General features: G+C 41.7%; 1 protein-coding gene across 2 annotated transcripts in view; it reads left to right on the top strand.

Annotated features, from left to right (window-relative positions):
* Positions 1 to 5238: 5238 nt before the first annotated feature.
* Positions 5239 to 19246, top strand: part of FXR1 (FMR1 autosomal homolog 1) — a 32009-nt gene continuing 18001 nt past the window's right edge. Inside the window, exons 1-4 of one of the 2 annotated variants that reach the window (XM_066556988.1) lie at positions 5239 to 5338; positions 14710 to 14762; positions 18794 to 18887; positions 19096 to 19167. In XM_066556988.1, the coding sequence (XP_066413085.1) occupies positions 5288 to 5338; positions 14710 to 14762; positions 18794 to 18887; positions 19096 to 19167 (270 nt within the window). In that variant the 5' untranslated portion in view covers positions 5239 to 5287. The remainder of the gene's footprint in view (positions 5339 to 14709; positions 14763 to 18793; positions 18888 to 19095; positions 19168 to 19246) is intronic. The other variant, XM_066556989.1, reaches the window with a different exon arrangement.

Here is a 19246-nt window from a genome sequence, read left to right as displayed (position 1 = left end):
ATTGAGTTTACAGCAAGCATTGTCTAGTGCTTCTTGTTGCTTTTAGAATGACATCAAACTTTAATTTTATTTTCCTTACTTTCCTGTGCTGCTACTGACAAAAATGGGAAGACCAGTAAAGCAATGGTAAGGCAGAAGTTCACACTGTTTTTTCACCAGTGTGAAAAAACAAGGTTCATATGTTGTCATTCAGAGTGAAATTACTTTCACATAGTAGTCTGTTGCCTGGATGTATATATTTTTCTTTTTCTGAAAATGCACATTATCTTGTGGACTTTGAACAAATGAAACCTGAATGATATTGCTCATCATTACTTCAGCATAAAAACAGACTGTAATCAAAACCATTTTAAATACTGGTTCCTGATCCCTTCTTTATATAATTTAATTAGCTGAGTGACTTTTTATTTTTTAGATTGCAGTAACAGGAAGTAGAATACAATAGCAAATACCTACTGCATTCTGTGGATTCTTAACACCTTTTGTCCTTCTAAACACAGAATTTTTAACCCTACACCTGCAAATCATTTTAAGTTCATTTGGTCTCCACAGATAAATGTGAGTGCCATCAGCTATAATACACAAAAATAAATTGGCTTCAGAGGTTTTTTCCCTTTAAAGGGAGGTGTAAATGATTGCAAGAGTTAATTTACAATAATAGAAACATCTATGATTTATTCTTTCTCTGATTTCCATACCAGACAGAGGTATTAAAACTGAACTGCACAAAAATGTTTTTACATATACTCACTTAGCAACACCTTTTGTGGGTCCTATTTTCAGAAGTGGTGTCTGCTTACAGCAGATGTGGCTGGACACGGATGGGGGGTTCAGCAAACCTCCAGACAAAAATTCATTCACTGGAAAATGTCAGGAATGCAGTTGTGAAAGGCTGATGAGAAATGGTAGAGACTCTTCTTCAGCTCAATATTCAAATAGGGCAAAAATCACAGAGAAGTATAAAACAAAACAAATAAAATCAAACCACAATCTTTTCCAAAGGAGTTTTCTACAAGTACAGGCCCTTTATCGAGCCCAACAGGATGATCTGTATCGAGGCCATATGTCTCTATACCAGTCCTACCACAAGAGATCAGATCCTCTGTTCTAATCACACAGGTTTACTGGAAGTAATTTTACTTCCTTCTGCCACCCAAGTACAATTCATAGAACAAAGAAATGATACACATAACTGAGCAAACTTGGAAGCAGGTAATTTTTCAAAAGAACTCCTCCAAGACTTTTGCTGAGTTGCAATGTGGTTTTGTCATTTGTTATTGTCATGAGGCCAACATGATCTTAATATTTCAAACCTGTGTTGTTTGTCACCACTAAGAATTAATGATGCATAATAATTTACAGAGCATGCTCCCTGTTTCCTAAGCTTCTGCTAAGGCTGGAAGTCTGTGGATGGATGCCTCTCATAGTCATCAGCCTTCTGCCAAAACTTCAGAATGAGCAATGGAACCAAAAAGGTTTTTACCCATTTACAGGCGAAGCTAGATTAATTTTTTATCATTATTTTGATTTTTATGGCATGAGTTGCTAAGTGTCAGCACTTCCCTTCACCGAATGGAATGTAAGACCCAGTTTGTTATATTGTAAGTGAGAGCATAAGCATCTGAATTTAGTTGACCTTAGGTTTTGACTATTTTTTTTAACAAAATATACGAAGACAGGATGGTTCTGGGTTTTTATTTTACTGAAAGGTAGGAAATGTGGTCAGAAAAACAGAGAAATTACCCCTGTTCTGTATCAGAAGAGACACTGAAGTTATTTGGCAGGAAAATAACCGATAGTTTAAAACTACAACATTTTTTTAAAACAAACTTTCAGGCTATTAGTAGCATAAGAGGAATATCAATGTGTGCATTTTTTCACAACTAATCTTACTTTAAGAAACCACTATTCTAAATAGTTATGTTGTTGATTTCAGTGTTGATTTCATTCTTCCCCAAGTCTTTGAAAATAGCTAAAATTTTTCTGCTTTTGGCTGCGGTAAACATTAACAGTCTTATGTCAGAAGGTCCCTGAATGACAATGCCAGTGTGCCCTTCAGTTACACAGATGATTCCATTAATTCATGTATGAACTAGAGCATACTCAATATTGATTTAAAAATTGATAGTGATAGGAATCTAAAAAAGCCTGTGTATTTTTCCTACCTGGATAACAGCAGATTTTGGAGAAAAAGTCAGTATTTCAAAATATGAAAACTCTGCTATGATACTGTTTCACTGTGAGTTACATTTTCAGTGGTTTCATGGCTTTTTCCTGGACCCTCTCTAATATTCCACATACTTCCTGAATTTTAGAAAATGGCATTTGGAAGGATAGGGGTGTGGGTTGGTTGTTTACTTGTTGAAATCAATGCTTGCAAAGTTTTCTCTCTTGAAAATTTGGTTTATATTGCTCATGCTATAGCATCATCATAAATGTTTTTTCCATCCCAAATAAAGTAGGCAGGAGTTACTAACTTTCATTAATTCATTCTGAAAGGCTGTTCCTGAAATTTTTTCAACCTCCCATTGTAAACTTCTTTCCAGACTAAGTTGATTAATGGTCAGTCTATAAATTTTGGGGAGTCCTTTTGGTCTTTTACAGCCTCAGTCTCTCATAGATCATTATCCCTCTGTGTGCCTTGATGTATTTGAAGGATCCTAATCCTTTGGTGTTTAATCTTCACCCTTCATTTCACTCACTCAAATTAGGGAATCCTTTTTCTGCTCTTTCCAACCAAGGTCCCCAGGATACAGGATCTTGCAACTTCTGACTTAGTGTCCTTCAGGCATGATGCAGCTTGCTCTGTCTCCTGAGCTGTGGAGGTTTCAGAGAGGACAGAGAATGGTTCAACCACATTTACCCAAAGTATTTCCTGGACCACATCAGCTCTAGGAAATGAAAGTGGCAGTTTCACTGCGGGTGTTGCAAAATGAAACCAAAAAGTGAAACGAAAATGAAACCTTAAAAAGTATCGTGAAAAAAAAAAATATTAAGTAGCTATTATCAAAGGAATTATTGAGTTTTTTGAATCTGGATCCAACCTTTTCTTGTTTCAGTAAATGTTTAAAGCAATTTAATTTAGTAGTTACTCATAATTTACATTCAGTGAAAACTAAACTTAGAACAGATTCATCATCTGGCTGATGTGCTGCAATGGCCCACAACCTGCTAAAACCTTTTTCTACCCCCATTTAACGCAGGCACAGCAGTCTGCCTCAAAATTAACATGTAAACAACCCTGTCCCTTTAGCCACTATCATCCTCACACTTCCAGAAAAACAAACGTTATCAGGCAAATTCAGATGCAGATTGCATTTGCTCAAGCCAGTCCTCATTATCACTAAAGCCCAGAACTGTCCCCGAGTTCTGCAAATGTGGACACCCAGGCACCTCACACAGTTCTGGAGTAATTTTTTTTTTTTTTATCCACATCCTTTTTTTTTATTTCTAAGGTCAGCAGCTCATGCACAGTTTATTTGTAGTTTGGTTTTTTTAACCCCAGACACCATTTTTTAGCAGTTGGCATTGAGACTCTGTGTCTTGGAAGCCGAATAAAAGAACCTCAGTCTATGCAATCTTGAGGTGATGAAAACTTTAGGCATAGAATTTTTGTTTGCTTTATATTATCTGGTTCCTTTATCCTGGAAAATCCTGAGTGGACTCTGCCAAGAGGAAAGGAGGTACCTTTCTTCAAGAAGTGCTCTCTTGCCCTTGTGTGGCCTTGGCACCATGAACAGAATAAGTTGTGGGTAATTTTTAAAAATTAAAACAAAATTTAGAATAAAAGGTACCCGCCAAAATTTATGTGGATTATTCAAGATTAGGAATATTCATGCACACAGCATGGGTAAAAACATTGATGCTGTTGAACTCATATCTTTCCTTCAGTTATGGCACATCACGATCACAGAACCATAGAAATGCTGAGCTTGAAAAAGACCTCCAAGATCATCAGGTCCTGCCATCAACGCACCACTGCCTTGTTCAGCACCAAACCATGTCCCCAAGTGCCACCACTGCACAGCCTTTGACCTTTTTGAGCATTTGCACCTCCTTACCCAGTACCTCAAAACCTTTTGGCCTTTATTGTCCAAAATCCTCACCCATCTGACAGATTTGGTTACAAGCAGCACAAAAGCAAGACTAACATGAAGAAACTGAAAATGAAAATATCTGATGGATAAAATATCATCATGGACTCCTGGCCATTTGGGCCTGATGCCGAATGGGAAAGATCAGCTGAATGAGCATTTGAAAGCATTGCTATTGAAATGGCCTTAGGCTGAGATGAGAGATTCAGATTAGATATCAGAAAAAAAAAGTCAGGGTTAGGATAGTCAGGCATTGGAGTAGTGGTCCAAGGAGGTGGCGCTCACCATCCCTGGAGGTGTTTAAGAGGTCCTTGGATCTGGCACTGGGTGATGTGGTCAAGGGGTCACAGTCCTAGTGCTGGGTTCATGGTTGAATTTCATTATTTTAAAGGCCTCCTCCAACCCAAATGATTCTATGGTTCTGTATTTAAAGCTATTGCAAAAACTCATGGATTTGGCACAGGTACAGGCCGTTCATCAGGCTCTGCGTGACTAAGCTTATGTGAGCATCCAGCTCACAGCACAATTCGCTCCCCAGTGTGTTGTGAGGGCCAGCACATCACAGGCAGTGTTTATTTTTTATTGTTTCTGTCGGCAGCATCACAGGGGGACAGCAGGCAAGGCAGGGCAGGGCAGGGCAGGGCAGGGCAGGGCAGGGCAGGGCAGCCCGGCGGGGTGTGAGCAGGGCGGGGCAGGGCGGCCGCCCCGGGGCCGGCGCTCCGTGAGGGACAAAGCCGAGCCGGGTGTCGGGCACCATCTTTATTCCCCCGGGCAGCGGCTCGGGAGCCGAAGGTGCCCCCTCCGGCGCGGCCTTCTGAGCGGTGTTCATCGGCCAGCGCGGCCCGCCCCGCACCGTGCCGTGCCCGCACCGCATTGTCTCCGCACGCAGCGCCCGCCGCGTCCCTCACGCGGCCGCACCCGCGCCCCGCGCTCCCCCCTCAGCCCCGCGCCGGCGGGCGGGGAGATAACGGCGGGGAGTACTTCCCGGGAGCCTTTCGCGCAGGGCCCGCCCCGCTCCGCCGGCGGCCGGGAACCCTCCCCGCAGCGCCCGCTCCGCTCCGCTCGACTCCGGAGAAGCAGGAGGAGCCGGAGGCGCGGCCCGGCGGGCGGGGGGCGGAGGGGGCGGGCGCGGTGCGCTCCCCCCGCGGTGACAGTTTCTAGAAGCTCGTCCCGGCGTCCTTTGCGGCCCCAACATGGAGGAGCTGACGGTGGAAGTGCGCGGCTCCAACGGGGCCTTCTACAAGGTACCGGCGGCGGGGGCGGCGCGGGCGGCTCCGCGCCCGGCGGGGCCGGAGCCGAAGGGCGGCGGGGGAGGGGACGGTGAGCGGGGAAGGTGCGGGGGGTGCGGGCCGGGGGCTCGGGGATGGAGCGGAGCGGGGCGGCGGCGGCGGGGGGGCGGCGGTGACGAGGCTGCTGAGGGCTGCGCGCAGGGGAGGTTCGTGTGTGGGGAACGCAGAGCGCCCCGGGGCCGGGGGCAGCAGATGCGCGGCGCGGGGATTCCCTGAGCCTTCGGTTCGGGAAGGGTGGGTGGGCGTGTGGGGGAATTGGTGCTGGAAGATGCAGAAGCTTTTGGGTGGGATGGGGTGAACCGAGGCGATAATAATGATTTTAAAAGATTTTAAATAATTTTTTTAAGATTTCGAGTTTATTTATGCCTTCAGAAATCTTCCTTCACCATCACCCTCCCTGGAATGTCAGGATGGTACAGGATCAATGCAGAATACTCTCAGCTGTTGCCTGTCAGTCATTTTCCCCTAAGCCTGGCTTCAGATGTTTAAGAATCCCAGCTCTTTTTATGGCAGTAGGCTCCTGTCTTCCTCTCCAGAAGGGCTGATTCCAGCCAGTATTGTGAGCACGCAGCCTGGCTGTGTTCTGGGAGGATTTAATCTCGGGACTCTCTTTAGCTATTGTGCCTAAGCACATGCACGGTGTGGCATTGCACGGGCAATGCCACACTTGGTGTGGGGCTGGCCCTTTCGATGCCCCCTCCCCCCTTCAGAATTTCCTGTGTGCAGCTGTGGATTTGGCTTGGGAATCATGTGGTGACTGTACAGTATGCAGAGGCAGTTGGGTGTAAGGGATTGTAACCAGCTGACTTCAGGAGTTAGTTCTTTCAACTGGCCAAGACAGATGGGAGATACCCTTATGAGGAAGGAATGCTGTGGGATAAACTGCATCCCTAGTAGGGAACCCTCTGAATTTTTTTACCAAAAGGAGTAGATAATAAATTTTATACAGTGGATAATTTTTTTGTTGAACCTGAAGTATCACACAGAAACCCACATCAGAATCATTTGCTTCCAGAACAGGATGCTCCTAAATAGAATTGATTTTTTTTTTCCTCCTGAGCATTAAGAAGGCCAGAATTTGGAAACACTTTTCTTAGCTTTCCATTTTATACCTTGTGATCTTGGACAACTTTCCAAATGATGAATCAGTTGCTCTTCTCCTTAAGGGGAATGTCAGACACATGGGAGTATGAGATGTGCTGAATTTTTGGACTGAAGGGATCTTCTCCACAGAATTTGGTACAATAAGCCTGTTCTAAAATCTGCAAGGATGACATCTCCTAAATCAGTGAGAATTATCAGCCTTGGATTAGCACCATCATGTGTTTTAGCCCTGTGAACAGTGACTTTAAAAAGCAGAAGTTTTAATTAAAAATGGCATAATGGCCTTGAGATCAATGAAGTGGGGATTATGTCCAGTGATGAAGATGGTGGATGAAGGCAGGTTAGAATGATTTGGATGCACCATGATCAAAGCCCCAACTCAAAGTAATCCACTGTTAATACGGAGGGGGGAGAAAACCACATAACCCCCATAAATAAAGACCCAAACCAAATCATTCAAACAAACACAACTTCAAAGATTATTCTTGTGAGCTAAATGCAGTGACATGTGTGTGTCAGTGACTCCATTTTGTGAGTCTTACTCGTGAGGAAGGCGGAGGTTTTGCATTTATTTTGGAACTAGGTAGCACTCCCAGGTCACTTGCTGTTTAAAGTGACCTAAAGCAAAGAGGTGTGTCAGTCTCTTTAGGAAGTGTCCTATTTTGGGCACCAGTAGCATTGATCATTGCAAGATAATGACAAGAGGCTCATCTTTTCTAAGCTGTGTGACACTCCATGGAAGGTGGCAAAAGTTTTCAGAAGAGAAAAAGCAGAATTTCTAAAAGGGAATAAGATTTGAGGTTTGCCTTTAGAACAGTCTGAATTTGGATTAATTAGCACAGCATAACCCCAGGTAAATGAGATCAGAAAGATCCTGCTATGTCAACAGAGAGAAAACCATAATTATGTAAACAATAACATGAGAGATTTTCTTTTAAGGAGTTGTTACTATGATCTGCAACTTAGCTGCAGTAGAACAAATGTAGTGGTTCAATCTGTTGGAGCATTCTAGTGGGTTTTCAGTACTTACTAGAGGTATGACCATGGTAAATGAAACTCTTTATTGTAAAGTTTCTTTAGTTCCTCTAATAATTGCTCTTCAGTTTTAACAGGGAATTCTTCCTAAGTGCAGGAAGACCATACATGATATATATACACTGTGGTTGCAATAAATTAGTATGGAAAATTAATATTCTCTATTAAAATTCATGCATCGTGAAAAGCATTTTGAGTTTTCCTGTTGCAGTGAGCAGTTATGGTAAATCCCAAGGTGATTTAAAAAAAATTATAAGAGGATATTATGATCTAATTTTAAAATTGTGTACCTAAGTCACCAAACTAATTTGTGGTTTCTTTTTTTTTTTTTCCCATTTGCTTTAAAGAAGTAATATAATCTGGAGAACAGGACAGCATTTACTGTATATTTTATGCCAGGTTCTCAACCATTACACAGCAGAGCCGGTGTTTAGCCACTTCCTGCATCTTAGGAGACTTTGCACAGATCATAATTTTGAGCACCCATTGTCTTTGGAGAAGAGATGGCACTGATGGGGCTTGAAATGGTCATGGCCTTCTGACAAATGGGGGGGTTTGTGCTGTGGAACAGGGGAGAACTGGCAGGCTTGCTGAAGACCACTGCTCATGGGTTTGCATATATTAAATGTGCTATGAGGGCTTCCTGGGAATAGAAAAGTTAATGCTTTCTAGGTGAGGACTAGATGGCAGGAAGGTTTTTGTCTTTGGGACATTAGAATAGACTTTTTTTTAATATATGGAATGGTCAAAAATACCTGGATTTCTTTGGTTTCTGAATGTGTTGAAGAGAGTGAAAGCTGTGTGCTCCCAGCCTTGTCTTGGCCTGCCTGCAGTGTTCTCAGGATGATGGGTCACTGTCATTAAGGTGATGAAGTAATTGACAGAATCACAGGTGCCTGAGGCTGGCAGAGACTGTGGGAGTTCACCTGGTCCCCACCTCTCCTCAGGTGGGGCCACCTAGAGCCAGGTGCCCATGTCCAGATGGCTTTGGAGTATCTCTGAGGATGGAAACTCTACAGCCTCCCAAACAACCTGTGCTTCTGCTTAGTCACTCTCACAGTAGAAAAAAACGTTTCTGACGTTGATACAGAAATTCCCATTTGTGCCATTTCCTCTGGACCTGCCACTTGTGGAGGGTCTTGGAAGAACAAGACAAACCCTTCAGTTTTACTCAGTATCTCCATCAGCTCACTTGTATGTGCTCACTTGTATGTAGATCAAGAGCCCTGCTGATGCACATTATTCATGATTTCCCATGTCAGCTTCCCTGAAATAGATTGGGCCTTACAGTAAGACCAAGGTACATAAATTGAACATCAGATCAATTCCTCTGACTGAGCCTTTCAGTGGCATTTGAAAACTCTGGAAGATCCAAGGTGTTCTTCCTTGTAGGGCCTTAGCTGTGCTGGAAAATGGGCTCTGGTGTGCTGCAGGCCCTTGTGTTCTTTAAGTCCTACAGTAGTAGCTGTTTATGCAATGGGAAAAAGCCCTATGTATTAAAATGGAGCTCACCCCTTAATTTGCAGGTTCTGAAGTGTTTCCTTGTTGGCCTGTTCCTCTTTCAAGAGGAGCAGTTGTTCTGCTAACAGGACTAAGCAAAATGCTGGTAGCAGGAGTTGGCATTGGCCTCAAGGCAGACACAAGCCAAAATATTACTAAGGGGAAAAAATGATGAATGACAAGTACACACCATTTCTTCACTTGTAGAGCCAAAGCTTGATGAGCAACTCTGTGGGAGTGAAGGTTTATGCATCAATGAAAATACAATTATTTTTTTAAATTTTCTTACAATTTTTAATTAGTGGCTTTGCAAACAACTTGAGTTGCTCTGAGTGGTTTTCAGCTGATGGTTATTAAAGTAAGAAATTGTCATTAGGAGTGTAGCTTACACACTGTTCATACCCAATTACTACACCAGGAAACTGTGACTGGAATGACCTTTGGTTTTTTTCTTTAAAGATCTTAACTGCGTTATGATTGTTAGCATTTTTTATTACATCTAGCCCTACATCGATATGGGTGGGGAATTTTAGACATTTTAAAGTTGTTCCTGATCAGTTGAAAGTTGTGTAGTCTTGCAGAAGCAGCTGTAGTTGTTGCTGTTGGTGAGCTGTTTGCTTGAGCCTTTTAGGCTGATGGAAGGGAGAAGCCAGAGGGAGTGGTTATTGATTTTTGAGGTACATGGTCAGTGGAGGGTGTCTTCCAGAAGTTTTGCCCTTTTGGAGGATGCATATGAAGAACCCAGTGTAAGAAATGAGTCATTGAGACAAATTCAGTGCTGAGGCTCTTGCGCAAGTGTCAGAACAACCCTTGAATTGACATGTAATTTTGATTGTGGATGGAAATAAGCAGTAATGTCATAAATTAAACTGTGCTTGCTAGAACTGATGTGATAGTTCAGGATGTTTTTCTTTCCTGATACCTGCTTATAGTGTTTGTGTTTTGTAGTAGGCCACAGCTGCTTGTTTCTATCAGTTCCTTGTATAAACAGGTGCAGCTGATCACTTATAATGAAAGTAATACCAAATTCAGTCTTTCTTGTCAAGTGGTTTGTGTATTTACAGGTTTCTTTTGTTTGCTTTATCTTCTTTCTTTTTTTGGGGGGGGCTCAGCATGAGAAACATCTTTAGCAATGATTATTTCATGTGTTTGTTACACGAAGCAGTTGTGTTTCAGTGTTGGTTAGAAATACCAAGGGTTCTTGCATGTGAAAAGGAGTGAAAGGCTTGGTAATTGGATATAGGCTGCTTGACCTTTATGTCAGTGGTTCAGGAGCAGCCCGTGGTACCAGATGCCGAAGTGTTTGCTGTTAGGGGTTGGCTCAGCAGTGGGTAAGGTGATATTAATACAGTTTTAGTGTGCAGGTATGTGTGACTCAAAGGCCAACACAGTGGCTGTCCCTGGAAACAAAGTTTGCAGCTAAACTAACAGCACCTCATTTTTACCTTGGATCACCCTACTTGGAGGTCAGATATACTTACAGAGAGTAGGATATGGAGGGAACTTGGATTGCATCTACCTGTTTTACAGATTTTGTGACTTTGCCTGGAATTGGATTTAAAAAAGTGTGTGTGCATATACACACACAGACACACAGTTCACTGTAAGGGCACTTCAGTAAGTCTTGATCCGTTTATGTTATCAGCAGATCCTAATCCTAAATCCATGAGCAAAACCCAGGTAAAAGGGAGAGAGTGTGTGTGGGTGTCTGTTATGAAATGAGGAAGTCTCAGCTGCAGTGATTTTGGTGCAGAGTTGGTTGAGAGTTTCCTGCCCCGTTGCTCACCCTGCACCCCCAGACCAGCCCCAGGCTGGATCCCCTGGCTCTCCCGTGCTCTCCCTGTGCAGGTGCTGGTGCCAAGTGAGTGGCAGAGACAGGTCTGAGCCCTGGGGAGGCAGCAGGCCAGGAATAGCCTGTAGTACAGTACAGGCTGCTGCTCTCATACATGGGCTGCCCTGAGTGAGTGACTGACACTCGGATCTGCACTGCCTGAATCCCAGCTCTGGCAAGATGAAGTCATGACCATTTTTTTTCCCCCCTCTTGCTCTCTGCAGATTTGTGTGTGGTATAAAACACACATAAAGGTTATGTGTAAGATAAAACACACATAAAGGTTATGTGTAAGCTCACTTGCTGATACTGCAATTCCTCACTCTTTTTGATGCCACTGTGTTTATTGATGATGTGTTTGGTGGTCTCCTGTTAGCTCTGCCTTGTCACCCAAGGTCCATGCAATGATATGTTAGGAACATAGAACACTTCAAACTTAGACACTGGCATTATCTGTCTTAGGCAACACTGCTAAGTTAAATTTCAGTAACAGAGTACATTGTTCATGAGAGCAAAAGTTAGGGTGATGGATCATTACTTAATTTAGTAGAGAATGCTTTTGACACAGTATCAGGCATGATTAGTGCAAATCTATTTATATAGGTTGTCTCACAAATAAAGAGCTCCTTCAAAACTCCCTAATTGAAAACCAGGTTATTTAGTTTTCTGGTTTATGTTCATCACCCCTCTTCTGGAAAAATCCTTTTGAATTTATACCATTTACTATAAAGTCCTTTTTGTATTGTGAAATACCAAAATACCCTAATGCCACAAGTTTTGTTGTAAAACCTTTCTTTTTAAATTTAATTATCATAGACTCTATGAAGACTTCTTTTAAAACTACACTAAATCTCATCCTGACATGCATGAAATCTCTTTCTGGTCTTATCTGGAAGTTGTAAGTGACAGCTGATAATATGTATAGGCAGGGTTGAATGCCACACCAAAGTTGTACTCAGGAAGTTTTGCTTTTAGAAAATGTTCTAATGGTACTTTTGATATCCTTCTTGATGGTAATGAAATAATTTCTTAGAAAACTATTCGAAAGCCATACTGAATTTTCATTATTTCTAGTTTTATTACAAATGGACCATACAGTCCATAATACCTCATAGACTGCTGTACTTCAGTTGCTGTAAATGTGATCTCATCCCACAGCTGTAGAGAAATTGATAATAATCAGAAGTAAATGTATACAGTTAGGCTCTAATCAGATTTTTTTCAGGCCTCACAACAATAAAATTATTTAATAGTTATATAATTTCATTTGATACTTTACACATGTGCAGCATTTGTGACTCAAAGTGCATACTTGATAGGTATTGTGCTTGATTTTACTAGGGAGTGAAAGTTTGGGAATACCAAGTGAGAAAGCTGTGCAGGTAATTCCAAGGCATTGCTGCCTGTGTGTCTGCCAGCAGTGAGTCTGCATTCCATTCTCCTGTGGGAGGGAAGAGCAGTGTGCACACTTTGAACTGAAAGACTTCCTTTTGTGAAGGAGTTCCTGAAACCCACATGGTGTTGTAAAATGTACAGACTCTTTGTTGGAATTTGTACTTTGGATTTTATTAAAAATTGTCCCTGTGCAGCTGATGTTTGTGCAGTGTCAGCTGTTGGTCTGCTGAGAGCTGTAGCTCTGCAATACTGTTCCACTTCAGCTTTGGCATTCTTCAGTGGACCTTAGCTTGAAAATTGGTTGTGACTATTAAACGTGTCTGTACCTTACACAGAAACCCACATTTACCTGGTCATGGGCTAATTAAATCCTCAAAAGTCAATGCAGTTGGGTTCTTTTTTTGCACTTCTTTTGTCTTATTAATGAAGCCTATAGTCAGTGGATTCATGACTTTCTTAACTCTGCAGAGCATTAAGTTCTGAATGTTAATCAGATGGTTTAGGATACCTGGTTTGGAATCTCTCTTGATTCTGAAGTTGTGCTTTTCAGCAAAGGAAAGAACTGAATTCAGTTCTGCAGAATAAATTTTTAGCTACTATAGGCTTACCTTAAAAACACATTGAGTACTGTGAGAGCACAACAGGAATAGAAGACCAGGTTCAGCTACAAAATAAAGTAGCATAAGGAGGCAGAGACTGGTATTGGATCACAGACTCTTGGAATGCAGATAAATGGCTGTCTCTAGTAGGGAGTTCATCTCTCCCTGTAAATACTCCTGTCTGTTGATAAGTTGTCATGTAGCAGAACGCTGGACTGCGTGAAGTTGGTTTGAAGTGCTTCAGTGTTTTGTCCCTGTGTAGAATTTGGATAAATTGTAGTAGAGAAACTCCTATTTCCTGCACTGTGTGCCATGTTCATTTATCCCTGTGCTGGGGTACATTTGAAGGGAACTGCTGGTAGCATAAATTTGGTAGAAGTTCTGCTTTATCTCTGTTGCTGGCTTACACATGCTTCAGGCAGTAAAGTTTTATATGCTCTTTGCATCTTTAAACAGACATAACTTTATACTCCCATCCGGTTTCCTTGAAACCGAAAGTCCCTGACTCTGGGTGTATTTTACTCTCAACTGTTTCACTTGCTCACCTTTCAAAGGAGGAGATTTGCCTGCCTTCCCTTGCAGTGGCAGGATGGCCTTTGAGAGGGTTTATTTTATTAGGAGCACACTAGGTGGTTCAACAAGATGATTTCTGGTGACCTGCTTTGTTGAGGGCTACCAGGGTGCTTTCTGCTAGAACCAGTCTTTTGTGTTGCTGACAGATGGGTTTGAGGGGAGCTCAGGGAGCAGAAAAGCAGGTTTTGAGCAAATTCTTTCAGAGCATTGGCTGAATATGGGCTCAGGTAAAGGAGATTGGTTTTTATAGGCCCCTTGCAGCCAGCTGTCAGTGTGGGCTCCTTTACTGTCCGTCATTGCATGGAGGGATCGACTGTGTCAAAATTTATCTTTCCCTGAGCTGACACATAATACCTCAGTGGTGCTTGCACAGCTGCTATGTTCTTCGTCCTCCTCAGTTGTCAGTTTCTTTAATGGATATAATCTATTCAGCAGATTTCCTGGAACTTCTTTCTCTGAACATAGCTGTGCAGCTTTCTTACTCCTTTAGAGCTGCAGGGTCCTCCTTGACCACCTCTGCTTGGGCAAACACCAGGCTGGAGCAAAGGCAGGAATAGTGGGTTTATGTTTTAATTTACTTATTTTTTTTCAGCATGTCTGCCCTCCTTAATCAAGAAATGTAGCAGCTTAATTTCTGCATGGATACTTGGGTATAGCTCTGTGAGATTGATCTTTAAGTTTTTGGTATAATGAATGTCCCCTAAATGTAAGCACAAAAAATCCATGAAATACTGTATTCTCTTTGTTTTCCTGGGAGGTCCAGCAGGCTTTTGGCCTCATCCAGTCCCCAATTTAGTACCTGAAAGATGATACCATAACTGGCTGTGTGGCAGCCTCTACTGCCAAATGTGATTCAAACTGGCTGCCTGGCTGTTGGGGGGGCAGTTGTTTAGGATTCAGTTTGTGTTGGGAGGAACAGCAGTGAAGCACGTAGTACTGTGCACAGCCATTGGAATAACTGTCCTTGCCTGGATCTCTCTCATTCTGTTCCTGTAAAACACCTGTGCACACCTGTGGGTAGAGGAAGAAACTCTTGATAGTGAGTTCAGTTGTAAATGAGCTGGTCAGATTTGAGCAGTCATTGGGAGCAGTCCCTGTGCTCTGCACGTCTTGGAATAGCCAGCTAAGAATATCAGCAACCTCCTGCAAAGAGTGGGAGTGTGTTTTGGAGCTTTCTGAAAATGGAACCTCACTGTTAGTGGTAGTCTTAGCTCAGGTTCAGGCTGTATTGGAATTGCTACCTTTTTGATTTCACATGCATTCCTGTAACAAAAATATTTTTGTTTTAGGGATTTATCAAAGATGTTCATGAGGACTCCCTCACAGTTGCATTTGAAAACAAGTAAGTATTTTATCTTTAAAATAATTATTTGAATATTGGGTTATTTCAGCTTTTGGTGGTTCTTTTGTTTAATTGTTTGCCTTTAAGAGGGAAGAGATTTTATTAGATACAGTTCTAGAAGTACAGGCTCACTATTGTGTTCAGCTTCCATGAACTGCCTTCTTGAATCTGTATCAGACCTCAGTTCCTCAGTCCTGTACATTCTTTGGTATCTTTAGTGATGCCCATAGATGTGACAGCCAAATTTCATTAACATAGGAAACAGTGGCACAGGCTTGATACTCTTACACAAAAGCAGGAAATGATGGAGAATACCAAAGTACTCAAATGAGCAATTCTGTGTCTGCTGTGTGGAATGCTGACCAGTATTCTCAACCAGAGAAAAGTAAAATTATCCTGATGGTGATTTTTTTTTTAACTATTAGGATGATAAATATACATATCTAGCCACTCAGAAGACCTATTGTTTTTGAGAGGAAAAGAGTACAAATCTGTTAGCAAATCTTGAAAAAGAATTCTCCATGAGGTGCATTTAATTTAATATATAAACACAGCAATGCTGCTGGGAACTTGTAGTGGCAAGCCAAGGATAATCCATGGGCTGGTAAAGTACAAATGAGTACCTGTTGTTCAGTGTCTGACTGATAACACTGTGGATTACCTGGGAGATTTCAGTGCTAATTCCAGATACTCTCTGAGCTGCATCCTCTTTCCTGTTTCTCTTCCAGTTACTAGGTGGAGATCCTATAAAATGTGTCACCTTTGATGTGAAAATTGAAAATTGTTATAACCTTTGCCAGCCCTAACCTGTAGATTAGTCTTTGAGCCTTTCTTGAAGAAAGATTGCTGGGTAATAAAGGTAATGCTAGGGAGTGTGCAAGTGTGTCTTCATAAACAGTATTTATAATCCTGCTGACATAATCCCAGGTGTGTATGTGTGTGTACAGATATATACATGTGTGTGAGAAGAAGTCCTTAGAGGTTAACATAAGTAGTCCTGGGGTTTACCTGCAAAACCCAGTGTTTGTTTCTTTCTAACCTATGCTTTCTAGTCCTTCATTTATGAAGACAGTTAGAAGATGAGGTGGCAACCATAATTTATAGTAATACTGAGGTGGTTATGGAACCTATTACTGTCTCCTAGGTTTTCATATCCTCACCCCAAAACCCAACAAACACAAAAAAATTTAAATCCTTCATTCTGTCCATGGTCTAATTTAAATCCTTCATTCTGTCCATGTGACAAATCATGAGTTTCATCTTCAACATCTACATTACTTTCTAAAGAAAAGTAATTGGTTCTCTTTGCATTTAATGTACATACTTTGATGTCAGAAACTAAGTAAGCTAAAGGAAGTGCCAGGGCTCACAGCAGGAGTTGGATTGTTGGCAAACCATTTCTAGTGTTTAGTATCTCTATCATCCAGTTGTTCTACAGAAAGTCTGGCAGCAGCAGCCATGTTTCAAAAAGGATGGGCTGCAGCATATGTAGAGTGTTCTGTTGACTAAAAATAGATCTGATCAGGAAGTGTCTACACAGTCAGATTGTTCTGTGACGTAAATCTGATCAATTGGTGTGCTTTTTACAGAGTTAAATTCATGAGGGCTTTAGTGGAACCCAAATTGGCAGGAGTGTCCTGTGCTGAGAGCATCAGTGTTGTGATAGTGATAATCACTAACAAATACACACATCTACCCCACAATAGGCAGTCTAAACTGTCACTTTGCATTTTCTGCTATTGTTAGCCAATCCTTATCCACAGCTATTGTAAGGTTCCCAAAGTTAAGTGTACCAGCACAGACTGCTAATGATGATTTTGTGGCCATAGCAACACTTAGTCTCTGGGCAGGTAGCCTTAACTCTTTTAAGAGACATTTTCTGAGGGTAAGGAGGCAAGGAATGAATGCAGAAGCTTCAGGACCTGGAAACTTTTACTGCTGTTAGATGGAAAATTGGATCTTGAGGTACAGTTTCATGGAGGCTCATTGCAGTTTGAAGCAGCTGTATTGCAGGAGAGGCTTCTGTGTTATGAGCAAGAACCTCCTTTTTTGGTGATTTGTGCCCTGCAGCTTAGGCATCAGTTTTGTCGGATTGTCTTAGTAGGTAGTTTGTATCCCATCACAAGTAATTTCTTAAAACACCTTGGTTTGCATTTCACCAGTGAGGTGCTCCAATTCTGGACTTAAAAAGTTTTGCCACCAAGACTTGGACTCATATTCTGAGAGCTGAGCCTTCTGTGCACTTTCCACTGTGTGCTTCCTCCACTGGCAGGGAGGGGAAGGAAAAACTCAAACCATGAGATTAGTAACTGTTATATTTGCAACAAGGACAATTTAATTGCAACTGATTTTTTTTTTCCAGCCCCCTTCACCATTTCTCAGAAATGGAATGTGATTTAACTAACATTTTGTGGCCAAAATACCTTCCAACCTAAACAATAGCTATCCATGTCCTAGAATCCTCAAGGCTGGAAAGGCTGACACTTGATCCTCTGAGATCAAGTCCAGCTGTGAGCCCTGCACCACGGTGTTCACCACTATGGTAGTGCCACATCCATGTGCCCTTGGAACACCTCTGGAATGGAGATTCCACCACCTCCCTGGGCAGCCCATGCTAATGTCTGACACCCTTTTAGTGAAGAAATTTTTCTTTCTATCAGTCTAAACCTCCCTAGCACAGCTTGACACTGTTTCTTCTCAGTTCCCTCTGAGCCTCCTTTTCTCCAGGCCGAGCTCCCCCAGCTCCCTCAGCTGCTTTTCATCAGATCTATGCTGCAGACTCCTCACCTTGTCCTTTTTGAATGTGTTCCAGCATCTCAGTAATAATCTTCATGCATTTTTGTTGTTTTTCAAACTAAAATTAAAAGAAAATGTCTATTATAATGTCTAGATTAAAACTATATGATACATAACATCTTTGTTAAGTGAGGTACTTGAGTGTAAGCTGTGGTTTCAGAGCAAACATGTAAATGTATCCATCTTCTCCTCTGGGAAGTTGCAGAAGTGCCCTTTGCTCCTCATGCTCAGCCTTGTTCTACTAATCCAGGCTGCTCTGTCTGCAGAATATTAGAAGTCAGCAAAGCAAATGGCTTGCAGTAATCCTGACTGTTACAAGGGTTTGTTCTGATTCTGTTGGTGTCTGATGTGAATCAGATGGGCAGGAAGGATGGATGTTGCAGTGCTTTGACAGGTACCATTAAAAGTCCCTCAGATATTCTAAATTAATATGGGTTTTTTGAAGGGTCTTGCCCTTGGTTTTATTTCAACCTTTGTAGAGTCTTTGGTCAGATTATATGACTAAGAGCGAGGAACAGCTGATGGCATTCTGTGACATTCACAGAGTAGAAGGAGAAAGAATTTCAGGAGAACACAGTGGATTTGATTGCTCCAATAGTCTTCATAAAATGCACTGGAAACATACACTTCTACAAATAAAATATTTTTGTACAGCCAACTATAGTAAAAAAATAGACTTGCTGTGTAAGAAGTAAACCTTTATTTTGTATGCCTAGAAATAGTTGGTATTGAGAAGCAGATATAAGGATATGTTTTGATCTCAATCTGTTACTGGGGAACATCAACAAGTTTGCAGGTGGAAAGTTTTGTTAAATATGGGAGTCAGACTTTCCTGAAATGCATAAAACTTTGGTGGTAAGCAGTTGAAATGTTAAATATGAGGTGGAGAAATGGATGAACCCCATAGTGGATTGCAAAGTTGAACTTAAATCTGTGTAAGGGCTCTGTGACTTGAGTAGGAATGTTAACTACATCATACAATATCTTTCAGGAATAAAATCCATTACTTAATTTTTTCAGTTAATTTAAAAATTTTGTTGTTAAATATCTTCCCAGCTACTACTTTTGCCTTGCCATGATTATGTTGTTCCTCTGCTTACAAGATTTGCTTTTCAGCAATAAGAAAACAGAACTCATTATATGGAAAGAAAGAATTTTAATGAAATAGAATTCTAAATTAAAGAAAACAATAGGAAAATTTGAGAATTAATGTGTAATGCTTCTTCAACTTGCAGTTGGCAACCAGAGCGCCAGGTGCCCTTCAATGAAGTCAGATTACCACCACCCCCTGATATCAAGAAAGAAATTGGTGAAGGAGATGAGGTGGAGGTGAGTGAATGCTCATGAGCTGTGCTGGTCTGGAGCTCATTGTCCATTCCAGGCAGTGGTGAGGGGTGTAAGGGCATTCCCAAGGTGAAGGTTTAAAATGGAGCAGGTCTCCATACAAAAGTGATGTGCTTCTTTCTTCATTATACATGCACATAAGTGAATTATGCTTGTATGTGCTTTCAGTGGTTCTTACTGCTTTCATTTCCAGGTTTACTCTAGGGCAAATGACCAAGAACCTTGTGGCTGGTGGCTGGCAAAAGTTCGAATGATGAAAGGAGAGGTAAATTATTTTAAACCTTACTGATTTCATGCTTACATGTTAAATAGAGTAAATAGAAGTTCTTTGTCATGGAAAAGCT

Source organism: Molothrus aeneus, chromosome 10 (genome assembly GCF_037042795.1).
Source record: "Molothrus aeneus isolate 106 chromosome 10, BPBGC_Maene_1.0, whole genome shotgun sequence".
In the NCBI taxonomy this organism is placed as follows: Eukaryota; Metazoa; Chordata; class Aves; order Passeriformes; family Icteridae; genus Molothrus; species Molothrus aeneus.
This window is presented reverse-complemented; position numbering and strand designations above follow the sequence as displayed.